The 27,774-nt window shown below is 42.8% G+C and overlaps 1 protein-coding gene across 1 annotated transcript in view; it reads right to left on the reverse strand.

The window, feature by feature from the left end:
* LOC121348116 (myosin-1B-like) overlaps window positions 1-27,774 on the reverse strand; it is a 58,146-nt gene that overhangs the window by 24,677 nt on the left and 5,695 nt on the right. Inside the window, 7 exon segments of the mRNA XM_041427323.1 lie at window positions 41-177; window positions 261-384; window positions 1,073-1,190; window positions 1,285-1,372; window positions 1,789-1,871; window positions 2,060-2,366; window positions 2,602-2,772. Of these exon segments, the coding sequence (XP_041283257.1) occupies window positions 41-177; window positions 261-384; window positions 1,073-1,190; window positions 1,285-1,372; window positions 1,789-1,871; window positions 2,060-2,366; window positions 2,602-2,772 (1,028 nt within the window).

The following is a 27,774-nucleotide window of genomic DNA, read 5'->3' on the forward strand; positions in this document are numbered from 1 at the left end:
AAGCAGAGTGACTCTTTAACTGAAGAAGAGGAAGGTGTACCTGCGCTCCACCATTCTCTGGTACTCCACCCTCATCAGGAAGCCCCTGCACCTGGCCTGGGTGCGGGTGATGAGCTGTGCCAGCTTCTCATCCCTCATCTCCTCCAGGAGGCCCAGCAGCCCAGCTTTGAAGAACACCTTGAGAGAGGCAATGTTGCAGCACATCACTGTCAGGTAGAGAGAGCAAAGCCCAGGCAGGCAGTGAATGGGGGGGTTGGTACCTTGGTGTGTCCAAATTTGTACTGGGTGTGGTCCACATCGATTGACCCAAGGAGCTTCTCAGAAGCCTTCTTGCTATCGATGAACTGTCCCTCAGGGATGGCACTGGCATTAAGCACCTTGTATCTGTGGAATTGGAGGAAATAGGAGGAAGACAATGTCCAGTCATAAGAATGTTCTGTTTACTGAAACCAAGAGCAGTGTTTGCAGCAGAACCTGGCTGAGGAAGTTGGAATTTCATCCCTTGTTTAGAGACACCCTTCTGATGAAGTCTTAACCTGGTAACAAAATTTAAGGAAACTTTTCCAGTCTTTAGGGGACTAGCCATGATGAAGAAGACATTGATTTCCAGTGAGTTCAATAATATCCTTTTCCTGAAACTATGCTGTAGAAAATTGTTGAGAGGAACATTGCCACTTTCCTATATCTTCTGTATTGGAGAAAAGCCTCTTCCTCTGAAACTTGCAGCTGACGCAATGGCCAAGGAACGCATGGTTTGTAATTTTTACCTGAGAACCTGCTGCTACTAATCCCACACTGCATTTATTAATCTTGTAATCACTGGCTTCTGCAGCTCTACTGTTCTTCCATGTTCAGATGCCCCTGCAGTCAGTGAGGACACATGACACTCTTCATTTCTCAATAATTTTTCTTTTCCTAGCCATATATGTTACTTTTTTTATACACCTCAACATTTCTTTTTCTTCTAGTTATAGCTAGAAAGAGCTAGTGTTAAAAAATATCCCCAAACGATAAAATAGTTGGCAGGAAAGACGTCAGGAAAGACAGAATGGAAATCAGAAAGGAATCTGACCTCTGTTTGAAATCAGCATAGAGGATTCTGCTGGGGAACCCTTTCCTGCAGATCCTGATCCCTTCCAGCACGCCGTTACAGCGCAGCTGGTGCAGCACCAGCTCGTGCTCCATGGCACCTAAGCAATAAGGCAATTATTTGATAATTCATGATAAAACATAGAGAATAATGGCTGCATCACACTGTTTTTTATTTCTGCTTGGGGTTCTTACCAGGTGTTTTAGACTCATTGGGAATGATGCAGCGCACAAAATGGGGGTGAGTGCTCCGCAGATTGGTCATCAGCTTGTTCAGATTCTCCTGTGGGATCATGAATAAAGGTTTTTAATTAACAAATAGTACCTCCTCAGTAACACTTTCAGATGTGAGAAAAGTCTTGTAAAATATTGACAGATTTGTAATATCCCAACTATAGCCATTTTTAATATGAGTTTTCTTCTGTCTGTCACTCTTCAGCAGGAGAGAAAGTCACAAAACTTTGCAATGTGTTTTAACGAGACTGGGGAATATATCTATATCTTCCCCAGCTAGCCTCAGCTGACTTGCTGTCAGCTCATTTATGAATAAGCAAACACTTATTCTTGATACATAAAAATGTTAACAGCTGCAGTTAAATGGCCTTATCACAGCTAGAGTGAGGTTTTATGATCTCCAACCTAAAATAAACAAATAAATCAAGCCAGGAAAGAAGTGGAGAGAATGACTTTGGTACTCACCCTGAAAAGAGCTGAGACAGTCTGGAAAGAAGAACCCTTCTTCTTGCCTCCCTTCTTGCCACCACCACCACCACCACTAGCCTCTGAAGAACACCAAAAATAAAAGGGAAAAAAAAATAGTTTTACAACTTTTAAAGATCAAGTTTTTCATATATAGCTGTTATGTTAAGAATGGAACATGGAAAAGAAAAATATCTGATATTCGTGGCTCAGGTAGACCCAGAATAAACATGTTAAATAAACATGGAAATTTGAATTTCAGAGAACTGACCTGCCTCTCCTCCAGCAGAGGCAAAGAGTAAAGCTAGTGTCTTCAGGGATGACTTCTGATACAACCCCACAACAGTTTCATTCAGAGGGTCCTTGTTCTTGTCAAGCCACCCAGTGATGTTGTAGTCCACTGTGCCAGCATAGTGCACCAGGGAGAAGTGGGCCTCAGCCTTGCCTTTGGCAGGCTTGGGCTTCTGGAAGTTGTTGGACTTGCCCAGGTGCTGGTCATAGAGCTTGTTCTTGAAAGAGGTGTCAGTTGCCTTGGGGAACATGCACTCCTCTTCCAGGATGGAGAAGATGCCCATGGGCTGGGAGAAATCACAAGGAAGGAGGGAGGACAAGTTGAAAGGGCAGAAAGACTCAGATATGAAATAACTTCCTGAGTGAGATAATATTACTGCTCTCAGGGATTGTTCTGTTTCAGCAAATCGTAAAATAATACAAACTGATGTATCTGCAGTATCATATCTACCAGTTCCAGCTGCATTTAAAAATATACATAAAATGAATGCATTTCGGAAAATACCTGACATTGTGAATTACCTTCTCAATGAGCTCAATGCAGGCAGCCAGGTCCATGCCAAAGTCAATGAACTCCCATTCAATTCCCTCCTTCTTGTACTCCTCCTGCTCCAGCACGAACATGTGGTGGTTGAAGAACTGTTGCAGTTTCTCATTGGTGAAGTTGATGCACAGCTGCTCCAGGCTGTTGAACTGCACAATTAAAAATGAAGATTATTATGAATGTAAATTAAGAAAGTTAGGGGTAAAGAACAGTGCTGGCTATTTGTAACAAACACCGGAGTATCTGTAAGTGCTCCATCTTATTTGATCCAGAAGTTTGGAATTTCTGTCAGTGTTTGTCAACCTGAACTTTACCCACATATTTATGAATCTAGAAGCTTAGATAATTTTAATAACTCAGATTTTACCAGCTTTGATATCTACTAGACTGCGCTAATTTGGTTACAGGAGAATCCATGGCACAATACTATATCCAACATTAACAAATGTTGATTTCAAATCCTGTGCTAAGCCTTCAGGAAAAAAAAAAATCTTCAATTAAGGATTTCATTGGCATATGAACAAAACAAAAACCTATTTCAAATTAAAATCCTGCGAGAATCAGAACGCTTTAGATACACTATAAAAGATAGAACCATTTACAAAAAAAAAAAACAAAAAAACAAAAAAAGAAAGCCAAAAAAAAAACCAACAAACCAGCAGCATTCCTTCTGAAGTATTTTGTCACATAGCAATGTGGTTTTAACAAACATGCTAATAAATCTCTGTTCCTTACATCAAAGATCTCAAAGCCAGCAATGTCCAGCACACCAATGAAGTACTGCCTGGGCTGCTTCGTGTCCAGCTGTTGGTTGATGCGAACAACCATCCACAGGAACATCTTCTCAAACACTGCCTTTGCCAGGGCACCCACTGAATTGTATACCTGAAATATAAAACAGAAAGTGTAATTATCATTCAGGACAAAAGAGAAAGTCCAGAGAACCTATCCTTAAAACAGGGGGTTGTTGTTACCTGCTGCACAGTTTGGCCCTTGGTGACGTATTCATTCCCCACCTTGACTCGGGGGTAGCAGAGGGCCTTGAGCAGGTCTGCTGAGTTCAGACCCATCAGGTAGGCAGCCTTGTCAGCAACTAAACATCAAAACAATCAGTTGTTAAGGTAAACAGCACTGTTCCTTTAAAACATATATCAAAGGGCAGTCCCAGTAAAAAAACAAAAGATTATTAAAGACAAAAAGGGATAGAAAGTAACGGCAGCACATCTTGGGAGAAACTGGACCTTACAATTTCCATTATTCAAAATAATCTGATTTGAGTTCCTCCAGAGAAGTCCTCTGGCTAGGACGATGTCTTCTTGTCATGATCTAGTTCATCAAGAAATTGGACAGTTGCAGGTTTCTAGCCCTGGGACCTCACCTGCATTTTGCCTGAGGTCTGCTCCTCCTTCTTCTTGTCCCCACTGGCTGCAATTGTTGCAAAGTACTGGATGACACGCTTGGTGTTCACAGTCTTCCCGGCCCCGGATTCTCCGCTGCCAAAGCCAAGAGAGAAGCAGAGGGTGCGTGGTCAGGCAGGAGGTGCCCTGGCACCGGGCAGCCCCGCAGGGACCCGCGCAGGGGGTGTACGTACGTGATCAGGATGGACTGGTTCTCCCGATCTGTCAACAAGGCAGAAACAAGTAGACTTTGTAAATTAAGAACTCAAAAATACTGAAAATTAATTTAAGTTATGACAAGAAAAACACCTGCATTCTTTTTCTTCGTTTACTCCTAAGTATTTTTTTCCACTTCAGTTGCTTGCAAAGCAATTTGCACTTGCACTCTTTCCTTGAAAGATATTCAGAGATGTCCCTCCAAATATCATAGGGAAGGCCCATGGCATTTTAAAAACATTCTGTTATTCTGCAATGCTTCGCCATGGACACTGAAAACCATTGAAGAGCCATATGTTGCTTCTCTGTAACACTCTATATTTTTTTCCTTCTCCTGCATACAGTAAATTGTTTTAACTTTCTGCTGCACAGACTACTTTTACAGAAGCGGAGAAAGAGAGATTAAAGGCATATGACAAAGGAATCCTGGTCTTGGATAACACTTTGGAACTCAATAGCACAGAGAAAGAAAGGAATGAAAAAGGCAGAAGCAAAACAAGACATATAATTATATTTCATTTTTCATGACAGGTTTTATCAAGACAAAGCAGAACAGTTGTGATCTGATGCCCATGAAGAGAGCCACTCACCAGTCAGCATGAACTGATAGGCGTTGTCAGAGATGGAGAAGATGTGTGGAGGGGCCTCCTGGCGCTTCTTGCCTCGGTAGGCCAACACCACCTCGGGGTTGTACACCGGCAGCCACTTGTAGGGGTTGACAGTGACGCAGAAGAGACCCGAGTAGGTCTGCAAGGAAGGGACACAGCACCTTGGCTTCCCCTGAGCCTGGCCCAGCAGCTCCTGAGGCTGCCCAGAGGAAGCTGCTGCTGCCACTTACGTAGATCATCCAGGCTGCGTAACGCTCTTTGAGGTTGTACAGCACAGCGGGTTCGTGCAGGTGGGTCATCATGGCCATGTCCTCAATTTTGTCATACTTGGGAGGGTTCATGGAGAAGATTTGATCTTCCTTCACGGTCAGGGTCTGTCAGAGGGCAGGAAGGTACATGCATGTCAGCTGAGAGTCAGAGTGGGAATGAACTGCTGTTTGTAAATTTTGTATTTTACCCACCTCTCCCCCTTCAGTCTTGACAGTGATTTTTCCTGGTTCTCTGCTCTGGATTGTACTCTTCACATAGGACTCCTTTGCATGTACCACGAAGACAGATGACTTGGCATCAAAAGGTTTGTTCTGGGCCTCAATTCTCTCCTTCTCTGACTTTCGGAGGTAAGGAGCCGCCTCCCCAAAGATGGCCATCTCAGCGTCCGAAGACATGGCTCTGGTTTACTGCGTGCAGCAAGGCACGGCACTGAAATGGAGAGGCAATTCTGAGTGAAGGGGAACATTTCTTTATAGTAGCTGCCTTAGGCTTGGTAGTGTTCCACTGTGCCTGTTATTACTGTCTTCCTTTCTGCTTTACCTGCTTTTGACCCTAGATGTGTTTCAGTTTGTTTTAATCTTAAAGAAGATAGGTGTGTTTGATTGAGGTCAAAAGTTTTTTCCCTTTTTCCAGTTTAAAGTTTCAGTTCATTAGTTCTCACTGTGTTTTAAAAGTCTATGCAGAAAAATAGATTGATTGGCAGATTCAGTGGTAATCAAAGATGCAGCAGAAATACCAAGCAGAAGCAGAAGTGATAGCAAGAGAAATCATCTTATCAAAATTATGAAAGCTCACTTATATTCTTTCTCTGTCTCCCATTTCAGCCCATGTAATTTGTGCCAATTATAGAGATGGAGTATCATCAGGGAACAGATGTGGAGTAAGCAGAAGCAGAGGTCAGAGTTGTCTATGCAAACCTTTTTCCTCTGTTGAGAAATCAGAGTTTTGTTTTCTCCAGTTGTTCCGCCTTTTCCTGTTCAAGCTCATCCTTTAATATTAACTTGTATAGAAAAAGGAAAATTCTCAATAAAAAGCATTTGGAGGGTTTTGACAAATCTTAACTATACATGTGCTCTTCATTCATCTTTTCTTTCCTGGATTTCTGTTTACAGTCAATCTCCTTTTAAGAATTCTGTGTGTAAGTAGTCAATTATTTCCCAGCAAGTACCAAACAAATGCATCCAACACAGTTATAACAGGAAACTTGCTCTTTTAGACAACACAGCTCAGGTAGAATTGCATTGCTTTAGCGTGCACAGATGTAAAGGGTTATGGGAAGTGGCCTTAGAAATGCATAAAAAAAAGCAAACCTGGAGTCTGTTCCTATGGAGTAAGTAAATCAGTCTTACCTCTTGTGTCACCAGTTGACTCTAAGCCTGGAAGCTGGCCAATACTGAAAAAGAGAAGTGACAGCTTCTTTCTTATCTTTGCACAGACTCCCAAGAATAAGCCACAGGGCAAAAACATGCCAGTGACTTCAACAGAGAGGAAACATGCCTATTGAGACAGACAGTTCTTTGAGGAAAGCAGTTCCACAGGCAGCAGGAATGCTGTGGGGTTCTGCCAGCACTCAACTGCCCCTATTCTTACCTTTAATCCTTCCACAGAGGCAGAACAGGCTTGTCCTACCAGCACTTTTATAGGTTCTGGTTTGCACATTCAATTCCCTCCTCCTCTTTCTTAGGTCAAAAAATTTTTGGCAAAGCATTGTTTGGCAAACTTGACTGAGTGTATGATTCCCATTCGTGCTTGTGGATATATTTAGAAATATTTGAGGTCTTCCTAGCTATGTGAATAAATCTCCTATAAATATTATGACTAAGAATTTAGGAAGGAGGAAGTGCAGTCCAGCAAATAGAGCACGACACTGGATCTTGGAATTGTTGGCTTCTCTTCTCCGGTTAATTGCTGTTTGACATATAAGATTTGTGTGTCTCAGGACTCAGCAATAGTTAGAAGGATTACTATTTCAAGAGCTTTGGAGGGAATCTGTTCTAAAATATTCTGGAAATAAAGAATAGGAGTAATCTAGTATAGTCTAATTCCAAGACTGGATTACCATATCATGCTTGTGTTATTGCAGCTATTTACAACTCCTTAGCTTTTTGCTGGGTACTTTCAAAATATCAGGTAAAACAGATTATTCCCCTTGATTCATGATTCATACATTTAATTACATCTTTTGTCTTCTTCTGAAGTATTACTGAGTGGCTGTGATTTGAAATTAAATTTTAAAGGTATTATTTTGCCATTCTCCATATCTGGCTGTGCTGGTTTGCTCTGATGTATGTCCATGAGAAAATTCAGTAAGCTCACACTAGCAGAAATTCCTAAGGATGCATTTTACATCTTTCACCTTTTAGGTTTATTGGCAGTTTTAACTCACCAGCCTCCTGCTATTTTAGAAACCTTGGACAGTGGCTGTGGTTACCAAATGCAACAATGGGATTTAGATCCCAAGCTGTCCTCCTCCAGCCTTCCCAAGCACAAACACAAATGCCACTGAAATACAGAGAATTCCTGGGAGACTTTTCATTTTCTTTGCAAAGAATTAGGAAGGATCTGCTTTTCAAAGTTCTTCCGACTCACATTTTCTCTCAAATGTCAGGAAATTGAAGCAATGGGAGAAGAATGACCGGTCTCCTCAACTCACTTCTTAAAAAAACATTTGTGTGCTTATAACACTGCATGTATGACTGAAACATCTGAGATCATGTATTCTTGTATGAGATTGCCAATGTCTTTCTGAAAAATATATGTGGAGATAATTTCTGTTTGAAAAATAATATTGTGTGTTTGTGGAATTGTCACTGAAGAAAACATCATCCTCTGGCATACAAAAGATGGTAAAGGGAGAGAAAGAAAGGAGAAATTTTCCTCCTCTTCTTCTAATGCATTACATAACACCTTAACAAAGAATAAACTTGACTGTTCTTTATATGTCATATGAAATTAACTCCAAGATGAATTTGCAGTTTTTTAATAAACTTGTCTCTTACTTCTGACTCCTGAGTTGTGTGGGAACTTAAAGCTTTCCATCTGAGAGCCATATAGCCATAGGAAAGTTCCCATCCAGTATCTCCTTTTACAGTTATTACTGTGTTTAGGTGTCTAGTTGCTGCTGCAAAATGATTCCTCATAATTCAATTTCCCTCCTGGGTTCTCTGCACATGTCAGTTAAAGAAGATGACATGGATTTCTGCACTGGTTCAAAGGTCACACTTGTAGTATATCATCCTCTCTGTCAGTTTGATATCTTGCATTTTGTTTCATCTCCTAGAGTAATGAGAATCAACTGGGAAGGCAACAGATTCAACAAGAAATGACAGATGGCTTGTTTTTCTGTTTCCTCCTAACCTAAAAGCCTGACAATAAAGGAACACTTTCTACAGCCTGATTTTCATCTGTCTTGTTTAGGAAATAGCACCTCATCTATATTTTTTCTTGCAGTGAGTACAACATCAGGCCCAAAGCCATTCTAGGGCTCTGAGTTCTCATAGATTGCCTTGCTTCTTCATGTTCTGTGAATTTTGTGAATATTTTCCATCTTTGTGATATCTCATGAGCCCATTATATTTCAGACCTTTTACAGAATTTTTTAAACTAGGATGAAATAGTGTCAACTTGTGCTTAAGGTATTTTCTACTGTTTTCAAATTTTGGAAAGGATTACATACAGATTTTTCATTTGTGGATGGAAAAAAGATTCATAAATACAGAGAAGTGAGGGCTCTACTTCTGTAATTGTAGAGATGGACTTCACACTACTGAAAAAGTTATTGACCTCAGTCTTCAACTCATCTTTCTCCTTTGACAGCTTCTGCTTGATGCTTTGCAGGGTTTTACTCACCAAATTCATCCATCTACAGTAGTTAGTTTGTGAAACAAAAATTAAAACAACATGTTTTCCCCAAGACTTCTGAGACTCTGCTACTTCATTCCTGATTCCTTTGCCTCCAACTCCAAGCAGTCCAGTTAGGTAGGGAATGAGAACTAGAAGTGATTCCATAACAGTTTCTCTCTGCTTCTTCTTCCTCTTCATAATTCTCCCTTGCTCCAACATGGGCTCTCCATGCAATTGCAGGGGCTGCAATTCCTCCAGGAAATTTCCACCTCCTCCAGTGCTGGGTCCTTGAGATGCATGTGGATATCTTGTTTAGAGTGGTCTTCTCTGCAGGCTGCAAGGAAGTCTTTGCCCCAGTGACTGGAGCACCTTCTCCTGCTCCTTCTTATTTGACAAGATGGAACACATGATCAAAAGAAACAAAGCACTCACTAAGGTCAAACTCGTCAACAGACACTGCTATTTTTCTATTCACTAAAATGGTAATTTCATCACAGAAAGCTTGATAGGTATTATTTCTTCTGTTAAGGACTCCCAATGATCTTCTTGTCAATCAGTGTAAAATAAGTTTCTATGAAGATTTTGCCTCCACTGAATAACAGTCTGGCAAATTAATTCAGAAACTTGAGTAATATACCACAAAACCAGATAATGAGGGTAGAGCAGAAGGTGGGAAATGTTGGTGGACATTTTACACTTCTTGAGAGATCTAAAGATGATGGAATTTGAAACTGAGACATTGGATGTTGCAGGTTGGATAAGGCCTTCTGCAAGTTGTGGAGATGTGACCACCCATCCTATGTACTGATCTATTTTGCTAGGGATACCTGGGATATATCTTTCCCCACATGTTTTTTTGGATCTCCTGGTTCACTGGCTGCTCCCCAGAGCCAGATGTGCTGTTTCTGCTTTTTTTTGTTGTTGTTGTTCTTACACACTACTCTTCACATTAATGTTAGGCTTAGGGGTATAATAGTGTTGATTTATCACATTACAAAAAATATTTATGCTGCAAAGACATGTGAATTTGTTGATTTTCATAGTCCTCAGTTACAATTAATTTTCAGTGAAAATTTCATGCTAGATCTGTGCTACAGATTTGATTTGGGGTCATAGGTGGAAATATGACTCATATTAGAGACCAGTTGCCTTTGAAGCCTTGTATAAAGCACATGTATTCAAGGAGTTGGTGACACCTACTCGGTTGGTCCTTGCACTGTGGACTTTGGAATTCCATATGTTATTAAGGTAAGCTTTAAGTTAAACATCTATGAGAAAGGCAAATTGTGTCTGTATCAAGGAGTAGAATGTCTCAATCCTGATCAGGAGACCACTGTACATGGAGAAGTCAATGATCTGCACCACAGTTAACCTCAGAGCGCCCAGGTCCACACTGAGCTGTGCTGCCCATCCTGGAAATCCTGCCCATCACACAGAAATGCACCACCTTAGCTGTGCATTTCTGTGTGAATCATATCTTTTCTTGTACTCTCTGTCATTAGCATCGCTGCTGTTATTGTTCTTTTTCTTATCTCATTGCTATTTCCAGTACATTGTCCTTATCTCAATCTGTGATCTTTGCTTTTTGTGCCTCCAATTCCCCTCTCCTGTGTGCTGCAGAGGAGGGAGAAGGGGGATGGGCCCATGGTTTTAGAGGGAGTACTAAAGTGAAGAATACCATTCACAACACTATCTTATTCAACAGGCTGGTTTATTAAGCCAGATTTTCTTGGGCCTTTCTTATTGAGATCCACAAAAAAACCTACATTGTCCATCTCCTCCTCCCTGCCCGCTCCCATCCCACTGCAAATCTGCAGCTTGTTCACAGCTTCTCACTTCAAGCCATGATTTCATCTTGAGTTACTGTGAAAATCCTTCTTTGCAGGCTAATTGGAAAGAGCACTTCTTTCTCAAAGACAAAAATAACCAATCAGACTAGGTGTGCTAGGACAATTGGACAATCTACTTAACTGCCTTCCCTACTTCTTGTGCAAGCAGGGTAGCATATTAGGAACTGGGAGCAGGATGAAATTATTTACATTTGCCTACTTTGAGCAGTTAAAAAAGGGGCTGTGACCTTTCTCAGCTGCTTTATGGTTTGTTGAAGATACACCAAGATAAAATGAATGATGCGATCAGGAATTGTCATGGCATTCTTTGGAAAGAGAGCTTTCATTGAGTTCTTATTAGTTCTTTCTCACTCTTCCCTGCTGACATAAGTTTCCAGAGGGATTTGCCTCCCATACTGATTCAGCAATGTCATTATCTCTTCTGTAAAACTCATGCCAGAACCTAATTCCTTTTTATCTGCTGTGAGAAGCAGCCTACTCTCACCCACCTCCCACAACAAATCCATAGGTGAGCATATCCTAGGAAATTATAAAAGGAAATTATAAAGGAAATTATAAAAGGAACCAACTTTGGTCCTTTTAGATATTCCACACTTGGAGGGTTTTCAATGCCTAACACCAAATTTACTTACTAGAAGATTGATGTTGCATGTGATTTTGCTTCAGCACAATGGCACAGCGATGTGATGGAGTCACAATGCAAACACAGCAGAGTGATTGCAATATCAAGTGGGGTCACAAATCACACCTGAGTCCTGTCACCCAGCTCCACACAGCATCACTGAGAGGCCCCAGGTACTGGGAAGGAATGTCCTGACAGAGTTGTCTTCCCACTCTGTAATGGCCATGAGGGCATGACACAAATGGGTTAAAAGCCTGTCTGGGCAGCCATCTCTGCACAAAAAGAGGCTTAATCTGGAATTCATGGTGAAAATAGTGATCTAGGAATCAATGGCTTAAGAAGTAGCAAAATCCGGCTTGTATGTGAAGGGTAGTCAATACCAAAGCTGTCAGTGAAAAAATATACATGAAAAACACTTTTCCAGTGGCAGGAAAGAGTGTTTGGTCTAAAGAACTAAAAAAAGCACTGTAAAACTGCCAAGAACATGACACGGTCACAAATAACTGGGTAAGAATTTGATTTTTGAAGGCTGTTTTGTAGTCTTTGGGCCACCAAGAAGGTCAGAGGGTTGGAGAACATGATGTGTAAGGAGAAGATAAAAGAAATGTGTTATATAATCTGATGAAGAAGAGGCTAAAGGGAGATCTCACTATCTACACGTATCTGATACAGTGAGAAAGGGTGGACACAAGCTGGAATGTGGGAAATACAGATTACATATAAGGAAAATAGTTTTTATCATGACAGTGATCCGAGTCAGAGAGCTTCCATGTTTAGAGGTCTTCAGGATGTGGCTGGACAAATCCTGAGCAACCAGAAGTATTTTGACTTGCTTTGGATAGGGTGTTGGATTACAGCACCTTTGAACAGCCCTGAAATCTCAACTATTCTGAATGATTTCATGATCCCAGCTAGAGAGCAGGCTAAGCAGCACAGCAAGGCTCTTCTACTTAGGGAAGAAGCAGCACACATCTGGTTCAGGCATTGCTGCCTGGCTTTGCAGACTGTGGTACAGATGTGCAGTAACAGCATGGATCACCAAATTGCTTGTAATCTCATCAGACAGCATTAACACTGAGGTTATGGGTCAGGCACTGAGGAAGAAACCCAGGATCTATGACAGATTTCAGCAGCTTTGCTGACAGCCCTGCTGGTGTGTCCCACTGCCCATAGCATCCCACGAGTGGGCTTTGCTCAGCTGTGAGAGGGCCCAGCTGTGTTGTGGTCATACATTGGCACCTGAACCCAGTGGGCATCTATGAGGTTATGGGCATTGGCACCTGAACCCAGTGGGCATCTGAGACTGTGGCTCAATGTCTCTATAGAGCGCGAGACGGCGAAAAGCACCCAGACTCCATCAGAAGGTTGCGTGTTCAAATCACGTTGGGGTCACCAGATGTTGCCATAGAGCGTGACATGGCAAAAAGCACCCAGACTCCATCAGAAGGTTGCGTGTTCAAATCACGTTGGGATCACCAGATGTTGCTATAGAGCGTGACACGGCACAAAGCACCCAGACTCCGTCAGCAGGCTGCATGTTCAAATCACGTTGGGATCACCAGATGTTGCTATAGAGCGTGACACGGCGCAAAGCACTCAGACTCTATCAGAAGGCTGTGTGTTCAAATCACATTGGGGTCACCAGATGTTGCCATAGAGCGTGACATGGCGAAAAGCACCCAGACTCCATCAGAAGGCTGAGTGTTCGAATCATGTCTGGGTCACCAGATGTTGCCAAAGAGTGTGACATGGTGCAAAGCACCCAGACTCCATCAGAAGGCTGAGTGTTCAAATCACGTCTGGGTCACCAGATGTTGCTATAGAGCGTGACACAGCGAAAAGCACCCCGACTCCATCAGAAGGCTGTATAAGAGACCTTTATTATAGCAACACATTGCCTTTATAATTTTTCAAGATCCTTACCTTTACTTAACAGAAACATACAACACCATTGGTCATAAGAAATATACAAAGTTCTCAATAGGTGAACAAGGAGCCACATCATTCTGTGAGCCAGCTAAAATCCATATCTTTTAACTTTCTCACTTTCATCATGTTGTCATAGTGATAGCCTTGGTGTCTCCTCAAGAGAGATACGGGGCTTTCCTTATCTCCAGGAATCCTTTTCTGGCTCACAAGAAAAGCACAAAATGTCTTTCCTACAGCTCAAGCCCCATGGCATGGATGCAAGGAGCTTATCCCCTCCCAAATGTGTGCTCTGCCCAGAGGCACAAGCAGTGGCTGTGTCTGGCACTGCCTATGCAAACAGAGGCTGTCCCAGCTGCAGAGCAGCAGCACCTGGGCTCCAGGCTCTCCATGGCCTCTTGGCAAGAGGGACATCCCTGCCCTGCTGCTGCCTGTTGGCTTCTTGTGACAGACATGCCAGGACACAGAGGCCAGCTCAGAGCACTGTCCTGGCAGTGGCTCAGCCTCGATAACATCTGAGGCTGAAAAGCACAGGAATGATGAGACAGGCAGACGTGCTGAGGCTTTCCCTAAACACTGCCCCATTCCTCAAGTGCTCCTGGCTCAGGCATATGCCAATCTTGATGGCTTTGTTGTATGTGGATCAGGAGTCTGCACCTGGTTCTGCTCCCATGCATTTGTGTGTCTAATCTTTGAATTAATGAAAACCTTCAGTAGCCACTGCATTGGTGGTGATGATCTGAGTAGATAACAATGGCTGGTTTGAAGTATCCTGTCCCTCTGTGTTTGGCCAACACCTGACTTCACCTGATGCCCTTACTTCTGGTACCGCAATCCAAAATTCAGCAATCCATCCACTCCCTTTCCTTGTCCTGTTTAGATTTTACAGACCTTATCTTACATCTGTTGGCTGCCTCTTCTTCAGTTTGAGGGGCACAAGGCTGACGGAGCATTTTCAAGAGCTGACATTTCAGATGCCTGTGTCGGATGACACTGAATGCTGTTTTCAGTGGGAGTGCAGGATGCCTGAAAATATCCCTCATTCTGGTTCATGTTAGTGTTGGAGAGCTGAAAAAGTTGTCTGTCTGCAGTGTACATAAAGCCTATGAGATTCTCAAAAGGAACTCGCCTGTGCTGGGGAAACCCACTGGAGCTTGATTTGATATGAAAATCTCTTGGCTTAGCAAATCCAATACAAACACATCTCTGATGACCCCAGCTGATGGGCCTATTTTTAAGACTATTGATTTCAGTGCTCTCAGGGGTCAGGTTTCAGAAGAAAGAATCTATTTTTTCGCTGACATTGTAAATTTGAGGGGGAGGTTAGAGGTCTCTGAAGCATTTGACTCCACCAGCTGCAAAGGAAATATGATCTGGGCCAAATATAAGAACTCAGGGATTTATACATTTGTTTTAGATGCTAGAATTTTATTTAAAGTGATAGTTCTCCTCACAACCATACCCACATATGCCTGTCCCACACTATTTATGATATTCTAATGTTTCTGATCTGTATTTGCTTTGCTGTTGCTGTGCAGAGTTTGAAGCTCTCCAGGGAGTGAATGTCTGTGTGACTGTGGAGGTGGATTAGTTTTTCCTCAGAGAACTATGGACACTGTTGACTGTGGCCATATTCACTCCCTTTTTTTTGTTTAGTCATCCCAATTCTCACCTAAGTTTTTGAAACAGCATTCATACATGTCTCTGATAAGAAAAGAGGCTCCTGTGTGTCACACAGTAATTTTTTTCCTCTTATTAGGTCATAAAATTGCTCCAGAGAGAGCAATTTCTCCACTTTTACTTTTGCATTTGGAGTTGGAAATATTTCCTCCTTTGGCAGTAGAAGTGTGGCAGTGGAGCTGTGGAAAAAGGGTCCTTGTAGCCTGTTGGACTCCTGTTGTAACTCCTACCTGGGTAATACAACAGAAGGGAGGTATCCTCTGTGGCATCAGATTTCCACGGCGAGCCAGGATCATCATGTGCTTGGCTCATGAGAAGTGTTTGCAGCCTCGTCTCTGTTCTCTGAGTCTTCAGGAGTCTCCAGAGGAACTAACTCAGAAAAAAAACAGAGGAAAGTTGTAGACTGCATATCTGAATGTCGTGGAAGATTTCATTTAGCAACCTATTTCACGCTCAAATGAGTTCTATCCTCCTTCTGTTCAGCCAGGAATGATACATCAGTGCCAGAGAAAACAGCATGTGCTCCCTGGTCACAGAAGTATTGCAGAAAAGGCAGTCCTGTTATTGGGAACTTGACAATCTACCAGAGACTGGAGAACATTGGGCTGTGGTTGTCAGAGACTTGAATTTAGCTACAGGGAAGGTGCTGGGCTTCATGCAGTTTGCTCTTGCCAAAGCAGCAGTTCCCTCATGTCCTCACCTGAGATGTCCATGCAGCAATCCTGCCAGTGGCAAAGGACAGTTAACATGCCCAGGCGTGGAAACCCAGGGCACCAGGAATACTTTTCTGTCTGCTCTGGGGTGCCCTGACCCCCAGGGGTGCACTGACTTTGACCCTCATTCATGGAGAAAGTTTCCTTCAAGACTTCAAGATGGACTGGAATCCACAAAAGTGTGAAATAGATTATAGAGAGTAGTGTAGGTGTATCACTTGGTGAGAAATTTAGGGTTTGGGATTTTTAGTATGTTGTGGATGGAAGCAAGATGGAGCACACAGGGTGTTGTCCTGGGTTTCTTCTTCATGCTGCTTCTTCCTTCTTCTTCATGGGTTTGGGTGGCATTTTGTAATTGGGCAGAAAAGTCCACATTGGGGCTCTTCGGGATCAGTTATTGGGTTAAAAGGAGAAATAATCCAGGTGTCAGTTCTTAATTGGATAGTTCAGTCTTAAAAACCTTGTAACAACAGATTGTTAGCCATTTTGTGCTTTGCTAATGAAAGGCTGCAGAACTCACAGTTGTGGGACTGTTTTACTGATAAGAAATAATAAACACCTGAGTCCAAACATCAAATACCTTCTCAAGGACCTTCAATCCAGACCCAGAGAAACTGATACCCAGGAAACAATCCCACTTGTGCAATGGCTACTTGGGTTGTTTGGGAGCAGGCTGTGGCATGGCATCTGTTAATCTGCATAACAAGGAAGATTGGCTTCCACATCATGCAAAGCATTCAGGGTGCTTCCAGCACAGGCAGTGTGCTAGCTGGGAGGCATGCACAGAGCAAGGACAGGCACAGGCTGGGTGCTGATACTAGCACAGCTCTGCTGTCTCAGAAAGGAAAAGGGAAATTAATGGTTTGGCCATAAGACTCAGAGAAGAAAATGCTGGAATTGTGTTCCTTGAAGTGCAATGATCAAATTGCAGATGATGAGGGAAGCATTTTTGGGCTATATAATTGTGCAGGAGAGTGTGTGTATGTCTGAGAGTTTATCTCTGTGGAAATGAGCAGGGTTCTCACACACACCTGCATTTTCTATTGCCTTGAACCAAATGCTCTGGCATCTCTTCTGCCAGGAAATGTCTCAAATAAACAAGCTTAGTTTGCCTGTGGCAAAAGGCTTTTACTGATATTTCTCTGAGGACATACTGAGCTGGATCCCAACCCCACCATTCTGGCTGGTTTATCTCCCTTTTATTTTGATCTATTTGCTTCCCATCAAGCTTCCTCCCTGTCAGCACCGACCAAATAACACGTGTGGCTAATACAGAAAATAAATAGGGAGGTTGGTGCCTTCCCAGCCAGGTCAGCCAGAGGAACTTGTTAAATATGTTTGTCATTCACTTGCTGTCTCAGACACTGCCAGAATATTTTGAGCAAAGGCCCCTACAGCCCTGCTAGCTGAAGGGAATCAGCTGGCAGATTGGCTGTCTGGTAGAAGTGCTCCTTTCCCTGTCTCCCAGTGCTCAGTGCCTGCCTGGTTTCCAGTTTAACAGAAGTTTCCATGCAGGATTTGTTCCCTAGTTTTTCTTGTTGGATAACAAGGCAGAGTCTGGCAGTGTGACAGAGACAAGACTGCCACAGATCCAGGTCCAGATCCAAGTAGTGAGGCTGAGCAAGATTTCCCAGAAAGCACAGGCACATGGAGAACACAATACACAGCTGGCCACATGTCAGAGCAGTTGAACTCACTGAGCATTCCCACAAATGAGAGGCACAGAGACCTCACTGCATTCCCCCTGGGCAGTTCAGGGTGAGGTCCCAGCAGAGTCAGTGTAGATGCTCATAAGTACAAGGAGAACCTGCTGGTACCTGTCTGGGCACAGACACTCCGTGTGCCCATGACCTGTCCCTGGATCCCCGTCTCCTCAGGCCACATGGTGTGTTCCTCATGACTTGTACACAGGCAGCTCTGAGAGGTGTTGGATATCTGAAGGAATCAGAGGACTTTCCCACTTCTTCAGCAGGTAACCTACTGCCATTGTACAAAGTAAGGTTTATGGATATAATGGATATAATTTATATAATTTTTAGGGTGTGTTTCAGTGTTTTCTTTTACTGGTCTGTTAACAACAACAATTGGTTTGGGGGTTTTTTGGTTTTTGTTTTTTTTTGTTTGTTTGTTTTTGGCTGGTGTTTTTTTTTGGGTTTTTTTTTTTTTTTTTGGGTTTTTTTTTTTTTTGTGCAAAATACTGTCTTCCCAAGCTCCACAATTACATCTGGTTGAAACCTGCAGAAACCTGCAGCCTGTGATTTTTTCCAGAAGTGTTTGTATGTCTGGGCTCCAGCAGCTCCAGTTCTCTGATGACAATAATTCTTTTGCAGTTATCACCAGATTTGTTCTGGGCTTGCCTTTCTAGAGCAGAAGACAAGTGTGCTGCTGCTTAACTGTACTGCATGAGGGATCAGCTGCTGTCACTCATGTGGATAAACCTCTTCCACATTGTTCAGCAAGGGCTAAATGTCTGGATAATGAAAAGGAGGAAATGAACTGGGGTTACATATTCCTTTCCTTGTGTAGGACCAGACTTCAGTGTATAAATTCCTGATGGGAGACCCTTTTCTGCCATTTGGAGAGAGGGTTTGTTATTGATGTCTATTGACACGTGACTTGTGCCTGATCCCAAAAATACCATGGCATTGCACATTTCCTCAGCTGAGAGATGCAATTGGCCCATTTTGACCCTGCTGCATTCCCACATCTGTAAGTCAGAAACCAGAGCCATGCCTATACAGGTATCCTAATGGATTTTCTTCCCCAAACCTTTTGAGATAATATTGTCTGCTTGCAGAAATTTCACAGCAAATTCATGCTGTGGCTGCACTGTGCCAAGTCTTGGTATCAGAAAGTCAGAAAAGCACTGCATGCCTATGCTGCTATTCAGCCCAGAGACTGTACTACAACCACTGATTTCTGTTACATTTAATTTCATAGAGGGTCTTGTTCACTATTCTTGTTTTATTTATATGTTTAGTTTTTATAATTCTTTCTTAAGGTGATGTTAATTTTCTTACTCTAATCCACAGTTTGGGACTCTGTGTTCTTTATTTATTCAATTTCTTTCTCTCTGACCTACTTATGCCTCCATCCTTTCTGATGTTGTTCTGCTGGGAACCCATTCCTGCCAATCATTCCCATGGGCTAATCAAGACAGAATACCTGATAATGTTAGTAACATTGATTTGAAGATATTTGAAGCTGGTCCACACCCAACATTTTGATATTTCCCATAATGTCTGTGAGGGGGTTTGGTAGCAATACTGGTTGAGCAAATTTTTATCTCTAACTTCTTCACTCCTGTGTAGAGAAAGACAGATATTTCTGATACTGTACCTGAACTGAATAAAGGAACAACATTAAAAGTAACTATGTCAAAAAGAGGGCATCTCATAGTCTCTCATGTCTCTTCTACTTCACACTTTCTTCACAAACAAACTGCCTGAATTGAATCCTATTGTCCTAGGAAAGATCTTAGGCCTGGGATAAAAGTAACAGTGTTGTGGACAAACCTTTGTCATCTAAATAGAGAAATGAGCTACCATCAATGGAAAATTCAGTTTTCCTTGATAACATTTTAGATACCTTTTAAGCTATAATTGAGCACAGCTCTGCACTGGAGTGGTTCTGGCCTCAACCAGGGAGCTGGCAGGAAACTTCTGCTGCTGCCACTGAATTTCTCTGCTCCAGCCTGAGCACTGAAGCACCCAGCACTGAAGATGACAGCACCTTTTTGCACACACTTTGGTTTTACTCCACAAAAGCTGTGGTGGTACTTTCAGCAAGTTTTCTTCCTTATTTAGCAGTGTTTATTGATACATAGATTACAAGTTCAGGGATATATTCTCAGATTCACTCCTGAGTCCCTCTTAAAGCCTGATGTTTTGTTTTCAATTTGCATTTCTCTGGCATTGTTTTGAGCACTGTTCATACACACCAGAAAGTAATTTAGTTTCTTCAGATTTTAATTCATTTAGCAATGTTGGAGAGTACCCTCTATTCTTGATGCACTGCTACCCTTCTATTTATTCCAAAATCTGTTGTATAAAAAAAAAAATCAGGCACATTCTTAATTTTTCTCTAGTGAAAAATTAGCTTTCTGTACTCTTTTTATACCCTGATCCTCTGTTGACTTTTTAGATGCTCTTGAAATCTTCATTGCAACCAAAAATCTCACAAGCAACTCCCTTGAGATTTTTGATAATCTAGAGCTACCTCCACAAACAGATTTCATTTAAAAATCATTTTTCTCTTAATCACATTGATAAAAAATTATTCTTGGTGCAGCAGTGTTGTTATTACAGCAAGTGTCTGAGTGGTCAACAATAGAACAATTATGTCTTCAGACTGCCATTGCTAATCTTATCACAGAAGCAATTTTATTCCCCTGCTATGAACAGTATTTTTTCTTCTTTATACTCAGCTGTGCCCGATGTGAATCTTGCCAGACAAAAACCTAAACTGTGATACACAAGTAATGAAAACCATCAAGATCTCCAGAAAAAAGAAAAAGGAAAAAGAAAAGAAAAAAAAAAAGAAAAAAAAAAAGAAAAAAGGGAAAAAAAAGATGGTCAGCTTTTATAAATCTGTGGATTATTCAGTGCAACACTATTTGTAAAGCATTCCCCATGGGATTTTCAGCTTGCCTGTGCTGTTGTCAGCCATGCTGTCAGTATGACAGGGCATGCTGGAGGCATCAGTGTGCTCTGTGGACCCCTGATGAGCCCTCTGACAGGGAATGCTCAGCTCCTGCTGCAGCAGCACTTCTGCTGCCCTCTGTGTAAAACGAGAGCTGCCAGGAATGTTAGCACCAAGGAAACAGAATTGCTGAAACACTGATCATTCAGAGCAAGGCTTCTCATCCCAACACTTCCCAGTTTTAAGATGCAGCTGGGCACTGGGCTCTGGAGATGGTAGGACACACTTTCCTTAACCTAACATCCCTTTCTCCTGTTGACTAATGAAGTGCATGGATTTGGTGAAATGCATGCTTCCCTGCAGGAAATGTCTAGTCCAAAGTGGTGTTGTAGTGCTGTGTGGTGCAAAAATTCCATATGTGGTAAGACTAGAAGGGTTAACTGATTTTTGAGTAAAACAGGCCGATGAAAAGAACCCTCAGAATCTTAAAAATATTCAGGGGAGAGATACAGAATAGGTACAGGGAAATTTTGGCCATGGCAAAGGTAAGCTAGTATTTCTGTGGCTAAAACTTGTGAAGACTGCCCTGTCCCATGCACAAAAACATGGAGGGACTTTGAAGATCCTTCTGTCTCCTAATTCTACTCTCTCGAGACTGCTTCAAGGTTAATTTTTCAATTCATTTACGGTAAAGCTTAATGGAGTAGCATAATATGCCACATAAGCATGCACAATGTTTCACACTTATGTATTTCAGAAAAGAGAGAAGGAAGAGAGAAACTTCAAAGATATCTCAGCATCACCTAACTGTGAAGTGGAGCAGAAGGTAAAAACAGATCACCTAGGCAGGTGCTGAGTGAGTATCAAAGTTGCACAGTTACTTAAGCTCCTCCTGTCTTTCCAGGAAGCATCCATGGAAGAGAGCTGGAGAGTAGGTCCTGGATGAGGACACAACCTTTGGGATGCCCTTTCCATCTCTCACCAAAGCAGCTGAGGAGCTCCTGTTACAGAACAGGTGTGTGGGGACAGCAGGCTGGGTGGTGTCTGGGTGGAACAGTCAAGAAGAAGGGCAACAGGTGGTAGAAGGAGTTAAAGGTGGACAAGGATCTGGATCAAAAGGGAATCAGGGTTAGTGAAATAGTGCAATTTTGAAAAAGTGGCTGCTCCTTCCAGAAAACATCAGAGAACATGTTGAGCAGTTGAAATCACTGAGAGATAACAGGTGCCATAAAGGCATCTGGTTTTGATAACCTTTCTTTTGAATGCCATTGTTTGAAGAAGCATACATATTATCCTTGTCTGAGATGTGGCTGTACTCCTCTTAAGAATTGTCACATGTTACCTATGACCTAAAAACTGGTTTTAACACCCATAATACCTCCTGCAACAGAGCAATGTTCAGGCAGTCACACACAGAACTGTTGTGCGTTATGTTGTATTGTTTTCATGCCTGTTTTCCCCTCACTTCCACAAGGGCTGATTCACAATCTCAAATCACTCCTAGGAAAAACATACTTTTCTCTTTGTTAATTCTAAGCATCTTCTTGTCTGATTTCAGAAATTCTGTATTGCAATGTGGGCATAGTCAATTCTTCATTAAGGCCAGATTTTTCGCTAACCGAGGCAGGTATCTTCAGGATGGCACAAACATTAAAAAGTGTTTTGGAATACCAAAAGAAAAGGAAATTATGAACCTTTCCAAGAACATTTAAGGATGGGAAAACTTCCTGCCTAGCTGAAATTCTAATACTCTGTGCACTGACTTGTGTGTCTGCTATGAACACCATCACATTTAGACTCTGTGTCTAGAAGTATTACCAGCTTGCAAAGTAGTTGGATGTCATGCACAGCCTGCAGTGTGAACCCATTCTCTCCTCTCTTCAACGAGTGCCCCACATTCTCCTCATCCTTCCCAGTGCCCACGAGCACTTTGCTTTCCCAAGCTGCCCCACCTCAGTGTTTTCAGCCTTTTCTTTTAACATCACTGCTCACAAGGCCTTGGGAAGTGAGGAGGCACCAGACCTGCCTGCCCCTCCTGCAGTGCCAGGACAGAGCAGAGATTCAGAGAACAGATTTGCTCCTCAAGGCACTCTCTTTCTCTTAGCAAGGCACCCATTGTAGGGAATTGGGTGTGATATGGGTCATGAACAGGGGGTTCACAAGAGCAGTGATCAAAAGCAGCACAGTTCAGTCAAGTGTCAGTTTGTCAGGTACCAACACCCAAACAATGCTAAATGGTTTGCTCTCTTCCTTTCTTTTTTTCTTCCTTCCTTCCACCTCTCATTTCTGTCTCTTTCTCCCCTCCTCTTCATGAATTTTCTTGCTCCCCATCTCAATATTTTTTTCTCAATCTTGCTTTCTTTCTCATCTCTCTCAGTATCTTCCTCCCCTCCTCTCTCTTCTATGTCATTTTCTGTGTTTCACTCTTTCTCCATTTCTCTCACAGTATCTACCCAACCCACTTCTCTATTCTCCCTCTCCTGCTCCACCTGCCTCTCCCTCCTTTGCTTCTCTCTTCCTTTCTGTCCTTCTCTCCCTGGCCCCCTTATTTTCTGCTGTTGGGGAAGAAAACCCTTTCTGGTCAAGGCAATGTTGCTGTGTGCTGAGGGCATAGACAATGAGTACTTGGAGAACTGGAAAGCTCAATTGTTGGCAAGAAACCTCTGTGAGGAGCCTGTGTCTTCAGGTCAGAAATACTTTCTCCATGTCTTAGTGCCTCTTAAAGTGCTGATGCTTTTGCACCCAGGAGACACAGTTGTCCATGCTCAAGCTGTTGAAGGTCAGAGAACTCTATAGTCCACATGGGACAGCAGCTCTAGTGGAGCTCATCAGCTGCATCTATTTTAAACCTTCTCTGAGAGTTGTTTCTTTAGACCACTTATGGGCCCATGTTGCTTCCTGGATCAGTTACCTGTGCATCAGCACATTTCAGATCACAAGCAGCCTGACTCCAGAAATAGGGTGTTGATGCACAACCACTCCTGTCCTCCAGCCAAGACAGCAAATCAAAAGTGAGGAGAAACTGGTTTTCCTTACTCATCCCTTTAATATTCCACTCTGATTCCAACGAGTCTCCAGCCCTGCTTTCCAGGATGGCTGGTGGCAAGGCCAGCTCAGCACAGTGCAATGTGTGTGATTTCTCTCCCTCTCCCACCTGTGCAGCTGGAATTCTGGCCCCAGGTGCTGACTATTAAGGAACCTGCAAAGTTACCTTTCATCAGTTGAGCATCAGTAACAAATTCTCAGGCCATAATTTCTTACAAGTGAGAGAGGAGCCCCAACAGTGTCAGGTGCTTCAAGTGCATCCTGATTCTTCCACAGTCAGAGCAGCTTGTTCATTTTGGAGGGTGATTGTAATATTGTCCAAAGGGAACAGGGAGTTTTGGCATTGAAACATGGTCCCCAAAGTTGTTGTGTTATTTACTACTCTGTCAGCAGGTCTAAAAAGGTACCCAAGGTTTCTTTTCCTTGTTGCCCAGATATCGCTGGCACTGATGAAGTTTTCACAGCTTCACACATAGAGATGATGTCTCTGAAGAGCATCACTTACAGTGACACAAGAGTCAACCCAGGGCATCACCTTTTCCTTAAATAGATTTAGCTGCTGCCTAGCAAACTACTTCCATATTTAGTTGTAAAATGGAAGGATTCTATGGGTGCAAACCTCAGTGTGTTAGGGAGGAGGAGGACCTCCTAGTCCTGAACACTGTTGCTGCAAACACACTGACTGCTGTGGTGCAGTGCAAAAGGCTGTGCGGTATCTCCAGCTCCCTTCCCCAGCTGTTTCACAGCTCTTTGGAGTACTCCCTGTCAATGGAGAGGTGTAGAGATAGCCAGGAACATTGAGGGACCTGTAAGTGTCCCTGTAGTCAAAGCCAAGTCTCATTTACCATTCCCCACATCTGCTTGTAGAATCTTCCCTCAGCAGCCTCCTGACACGCCAGGGTCTAGTGAATGGTATGTTATGCTGCCTCTTTCTGCACAGGTTGCCTCTAAACACCTATTCCAGACAAAGGAAGCTCCAATGTGAGTGTCAGTGTGATGTCCCAGCGGGCACTGATCTCTTTGCTTCAGGGTGGAGGTACCTGTGTTCTCCAGACTCCACCTGCTCAGCTGCAGCCCCCATTGGGGCACTGAATGAGAATGGCCAGGGGTGAGGAACATCCTCGCTGCCTTGCTCTTCCTCATGGTCATCTTTTCCTCAGTTTTGTCCTGCTCATGCATTATATTCTGCAGTGTTACCCCATGTGGGATGGAAAAAAAAAAGTCAGGGTCTATCAGCTACTTTTTTCTATCCAGTTTTCAACTTTCTTATACAACAAAGCTCATGCATTGCTGCAAAAGGAAGTCAGGAAGTACAGTTTGGCAGTGTGGAAGCACCATGTTTAGAGTTTCTCTGTATTCTCAGGGAGCCAGACTTGCAGATTTCTTTATGGTATTGCATTAACAGAGTTCCTCTCAATTCCAGTGTTAAAAAATAAAAACAGTTCCTTTTGATATGTATGCTTGTAAATTTGTAAAACACAGGCTCACAATTTCTCTTCCTGAAAAGCATTATTTATTTAATATTTATTTATTCTAACTTTAAATCACAATTCCATTGCTGTGAAACCCTGTAGTACAGTGTAAAATGTTTTGTTTGCTCTCATGCATATTTCTCTTACTGTAGTTGGAGTACAGGAGTTTCTGAATCTTACTCCAGAAAATTCAGGAGTTTACTCCTGAATATTAATTGTTTGAACACAATCAACACCTAAATAACTCCAGAACTAAAATGTAACTACTGCTTTTTATGCAAACGAATCTACAGTCTTTGTCTTTAGACATTTACTAATTAATAAAGCCTCATTGCAGAAAGAAGTGACAGAGGGTACACATTTTGTGCAACCCTCAGGTCACTTTGCTGTCTCATGACACTCTCACTCTTCCTCTGCTATTTTCTTGCTGTGAAACTCCCGGCTCTTCACTCGGAGCTTGTTGACCTGAGACTCTGCAATGTCAGCCCGCTCCTCGGCTTCCTCCAGCTCGTGCTGGATCTTGCGGAACTTGGAGAGGTTGACATTGGACAGCTCCTCCTGTGAGAGCAGAGGGAATATAGGGTGAGGAGCCCAGGGCAAGGGTTTCACTCCTGCAGCAAGTCAGCCTTGTGGGGCTGCAAATCTCCATCCCCCTCCCACCACTGCTCACACATCAGTCTCACATGGAGCTCCTCATCCTCCCCTTCTCAGGACACTACTGGGACAAGCTTCACCAGGACCGTGTCACATGTGAGAAGCAATTTTGACATTTCAATTTGTCGTTTCTCCCACTTATTCTCCCACTTGTTTAGTGCTCATGTGTTAGAGGGTATGTATGGATGACAAAGTTCCCCTTGTCAAATGATGATTTTTGACATTTTCAAAACTTCTGATATTCCTCTCCTGGACACCTGTGTGAACACCCAGGGGAAGAAATGCTTTTTATTTCCCCGTGCAATACTCACAGCCTCCTCAGATTGTCTCTTGTAGGATTTCACTTTCATTTGCAGCTTGTCCACCAGATCCTGCAGCCTGAGAATATTCTTCCTGTCTTCCTCAGACTAGAGGGTAGGTAAAGTGGAAAGAGTGAATTATTGTTTTCTGCACACCACAATATAACGTTTATCCTTGGAGTCCATGAGAACCTCTTTTGTTTGATAGAATGAGGGTTCATCAGCCCAAGGAGAGCTCCTGCCTTACCTGGTAGGTGAGTTCCTTCACCCTCCGCTCGTACTTGCGCACACCCTTCACGGCTTCAGCGCTGCGCTTCGTTTTGGGGAGAGTACATTCACCATCAGCAATGCCAGGCGTGTCCAACTCACATCTGTGATGGCCTTCTTGGCCTTCTCCTCAGCATTGCGGGCTTCCTGGATGGTATCCTCCATTTCACCCTGGATCTGGGCAATGTCCGTTTCCAGCTTCTTCTTGGTGTTGATCAGGCTGGTGTTCTGTTGAAGAAAAAAAGCTTTTTTTTTTTCTCCTGTTGCTTAACACCATTTTTAGAAAAATCAAATAACCTATTTTTATTTATGGTTTTGTTACAGTTTCATATGAAGAATACAAAAAACTAATAAATGGCAATGGTAAACTGCTGAAGGCAAATTGTTGCATTACAGTTTAAAAAGGAGAACCAGACCTATTGTTAACATTAATTCTCTAAATCCTGTAGGTGTTATATGTCATCAGTTCTAGAATTTACCTGAGTGTGGAGGAGCTGAACTCTCTCACTTGCATCCAGGAGCTCCTGCTCAGCCACTTTCCTCGACCGCTCCGTCTGCTCCAGGGCTGCCCGGAGCTCCTCAACTTCAGCCTGCAGCAGGTTTGCTCTGCGCTCCACCATGGCCACCTGCTCCTTCAGGTCATCCTGTGTCCTCAGAGCATCATCCAGATGGATCTGGGTGTCCTGGAAAGAGAAATAAGAGAGATTGGAAGGCATATTCTTCCTATATACTTTTTTTTTTTTTCCGTTGTCATATTTATATAGAAAGATAGAATAGTAGAAGAGAAATATTTGCAGCGAAGAAACCCAGGAGAACCTGGTTTGTAATGTCATACCTTGAGCACAGCCTGGGTATTTCTCAGGTTCTTCTGTGCCTCTGCAGCCACACGATTCGCATGGCTCAGCTGGATCTCCATTTCATTCAGGTCTCCCTCCATCTTCTTCTTCAGCCTCAGGGCTTCATTCCTGCTCCTGATCTCAGCATCCAGGGTGCTCTGCATGGACTCCACAATTCTGAGGTGGTTTCTCTTCATCTGGTCAATCTCCTCATCTTTCTCTGCTACCTTCCTGTCAATCTCAGCCTTCACCTGGTTGAGCTCAAGCTGCAGGCGCAGGATCTTCCCCTCCTCATGTTCCAGGGAGGCCTGAAAAAAGTATAAAATCCAGTTAATTATAAAAAATAGCAATGTCAACAATGTTATATTAATTGTTATCTCAAAGAACAATGTATAATCAGAGGTCTGAGATTGCAGGAAAGGAAAGAAAAAGGCATACCCGTGTATTCAAAGATATAACTGGTCTGAAGAAAATATGCTTCCTATGCCTCCACTAAATTCCCAGTGCATAGAATTATTTAAATGCTATCTGAAGTTGCTGGACTGTGTTGTAAGTAATCAGTTAACAACAGAAAACTTACCTCAGCTTCCTCCAGGGAGGCTTGCAGTTCAGATTTCTCCTGCTCAACCTGCTTCTTCACTTTCTCCAGCTCATGAATTGCCTTTCCTCCCTCCGCAATCTGCTCTGTGAGGTCGGAAATCTCCTCTGTGGAACAAAGATCAATGGCATGGTCAGGCACAGAGCAGAATGGGAAGGGTCCTGTCCCACCAAGGTGACAGACATCTCTGCACACCTGCAGGCACACACCCATG

The sequence above is a fragment of the Onychostruthus taczanowskii genome, unplaced genomic scaffold (assembly GCF_017590055.1).
Source record: "Onychostruthus taczanowskii isolate IOZ18803 unplaced genomic scaffold, ASM1759005v1 scaffold99, whole genome shotgun sequence".
NCBI lineage: Eukaryota > Metazoa > Chordata > Aves > Passeriformes > Passeridae > Onychostruthus > Onychostruthus taczanowskii.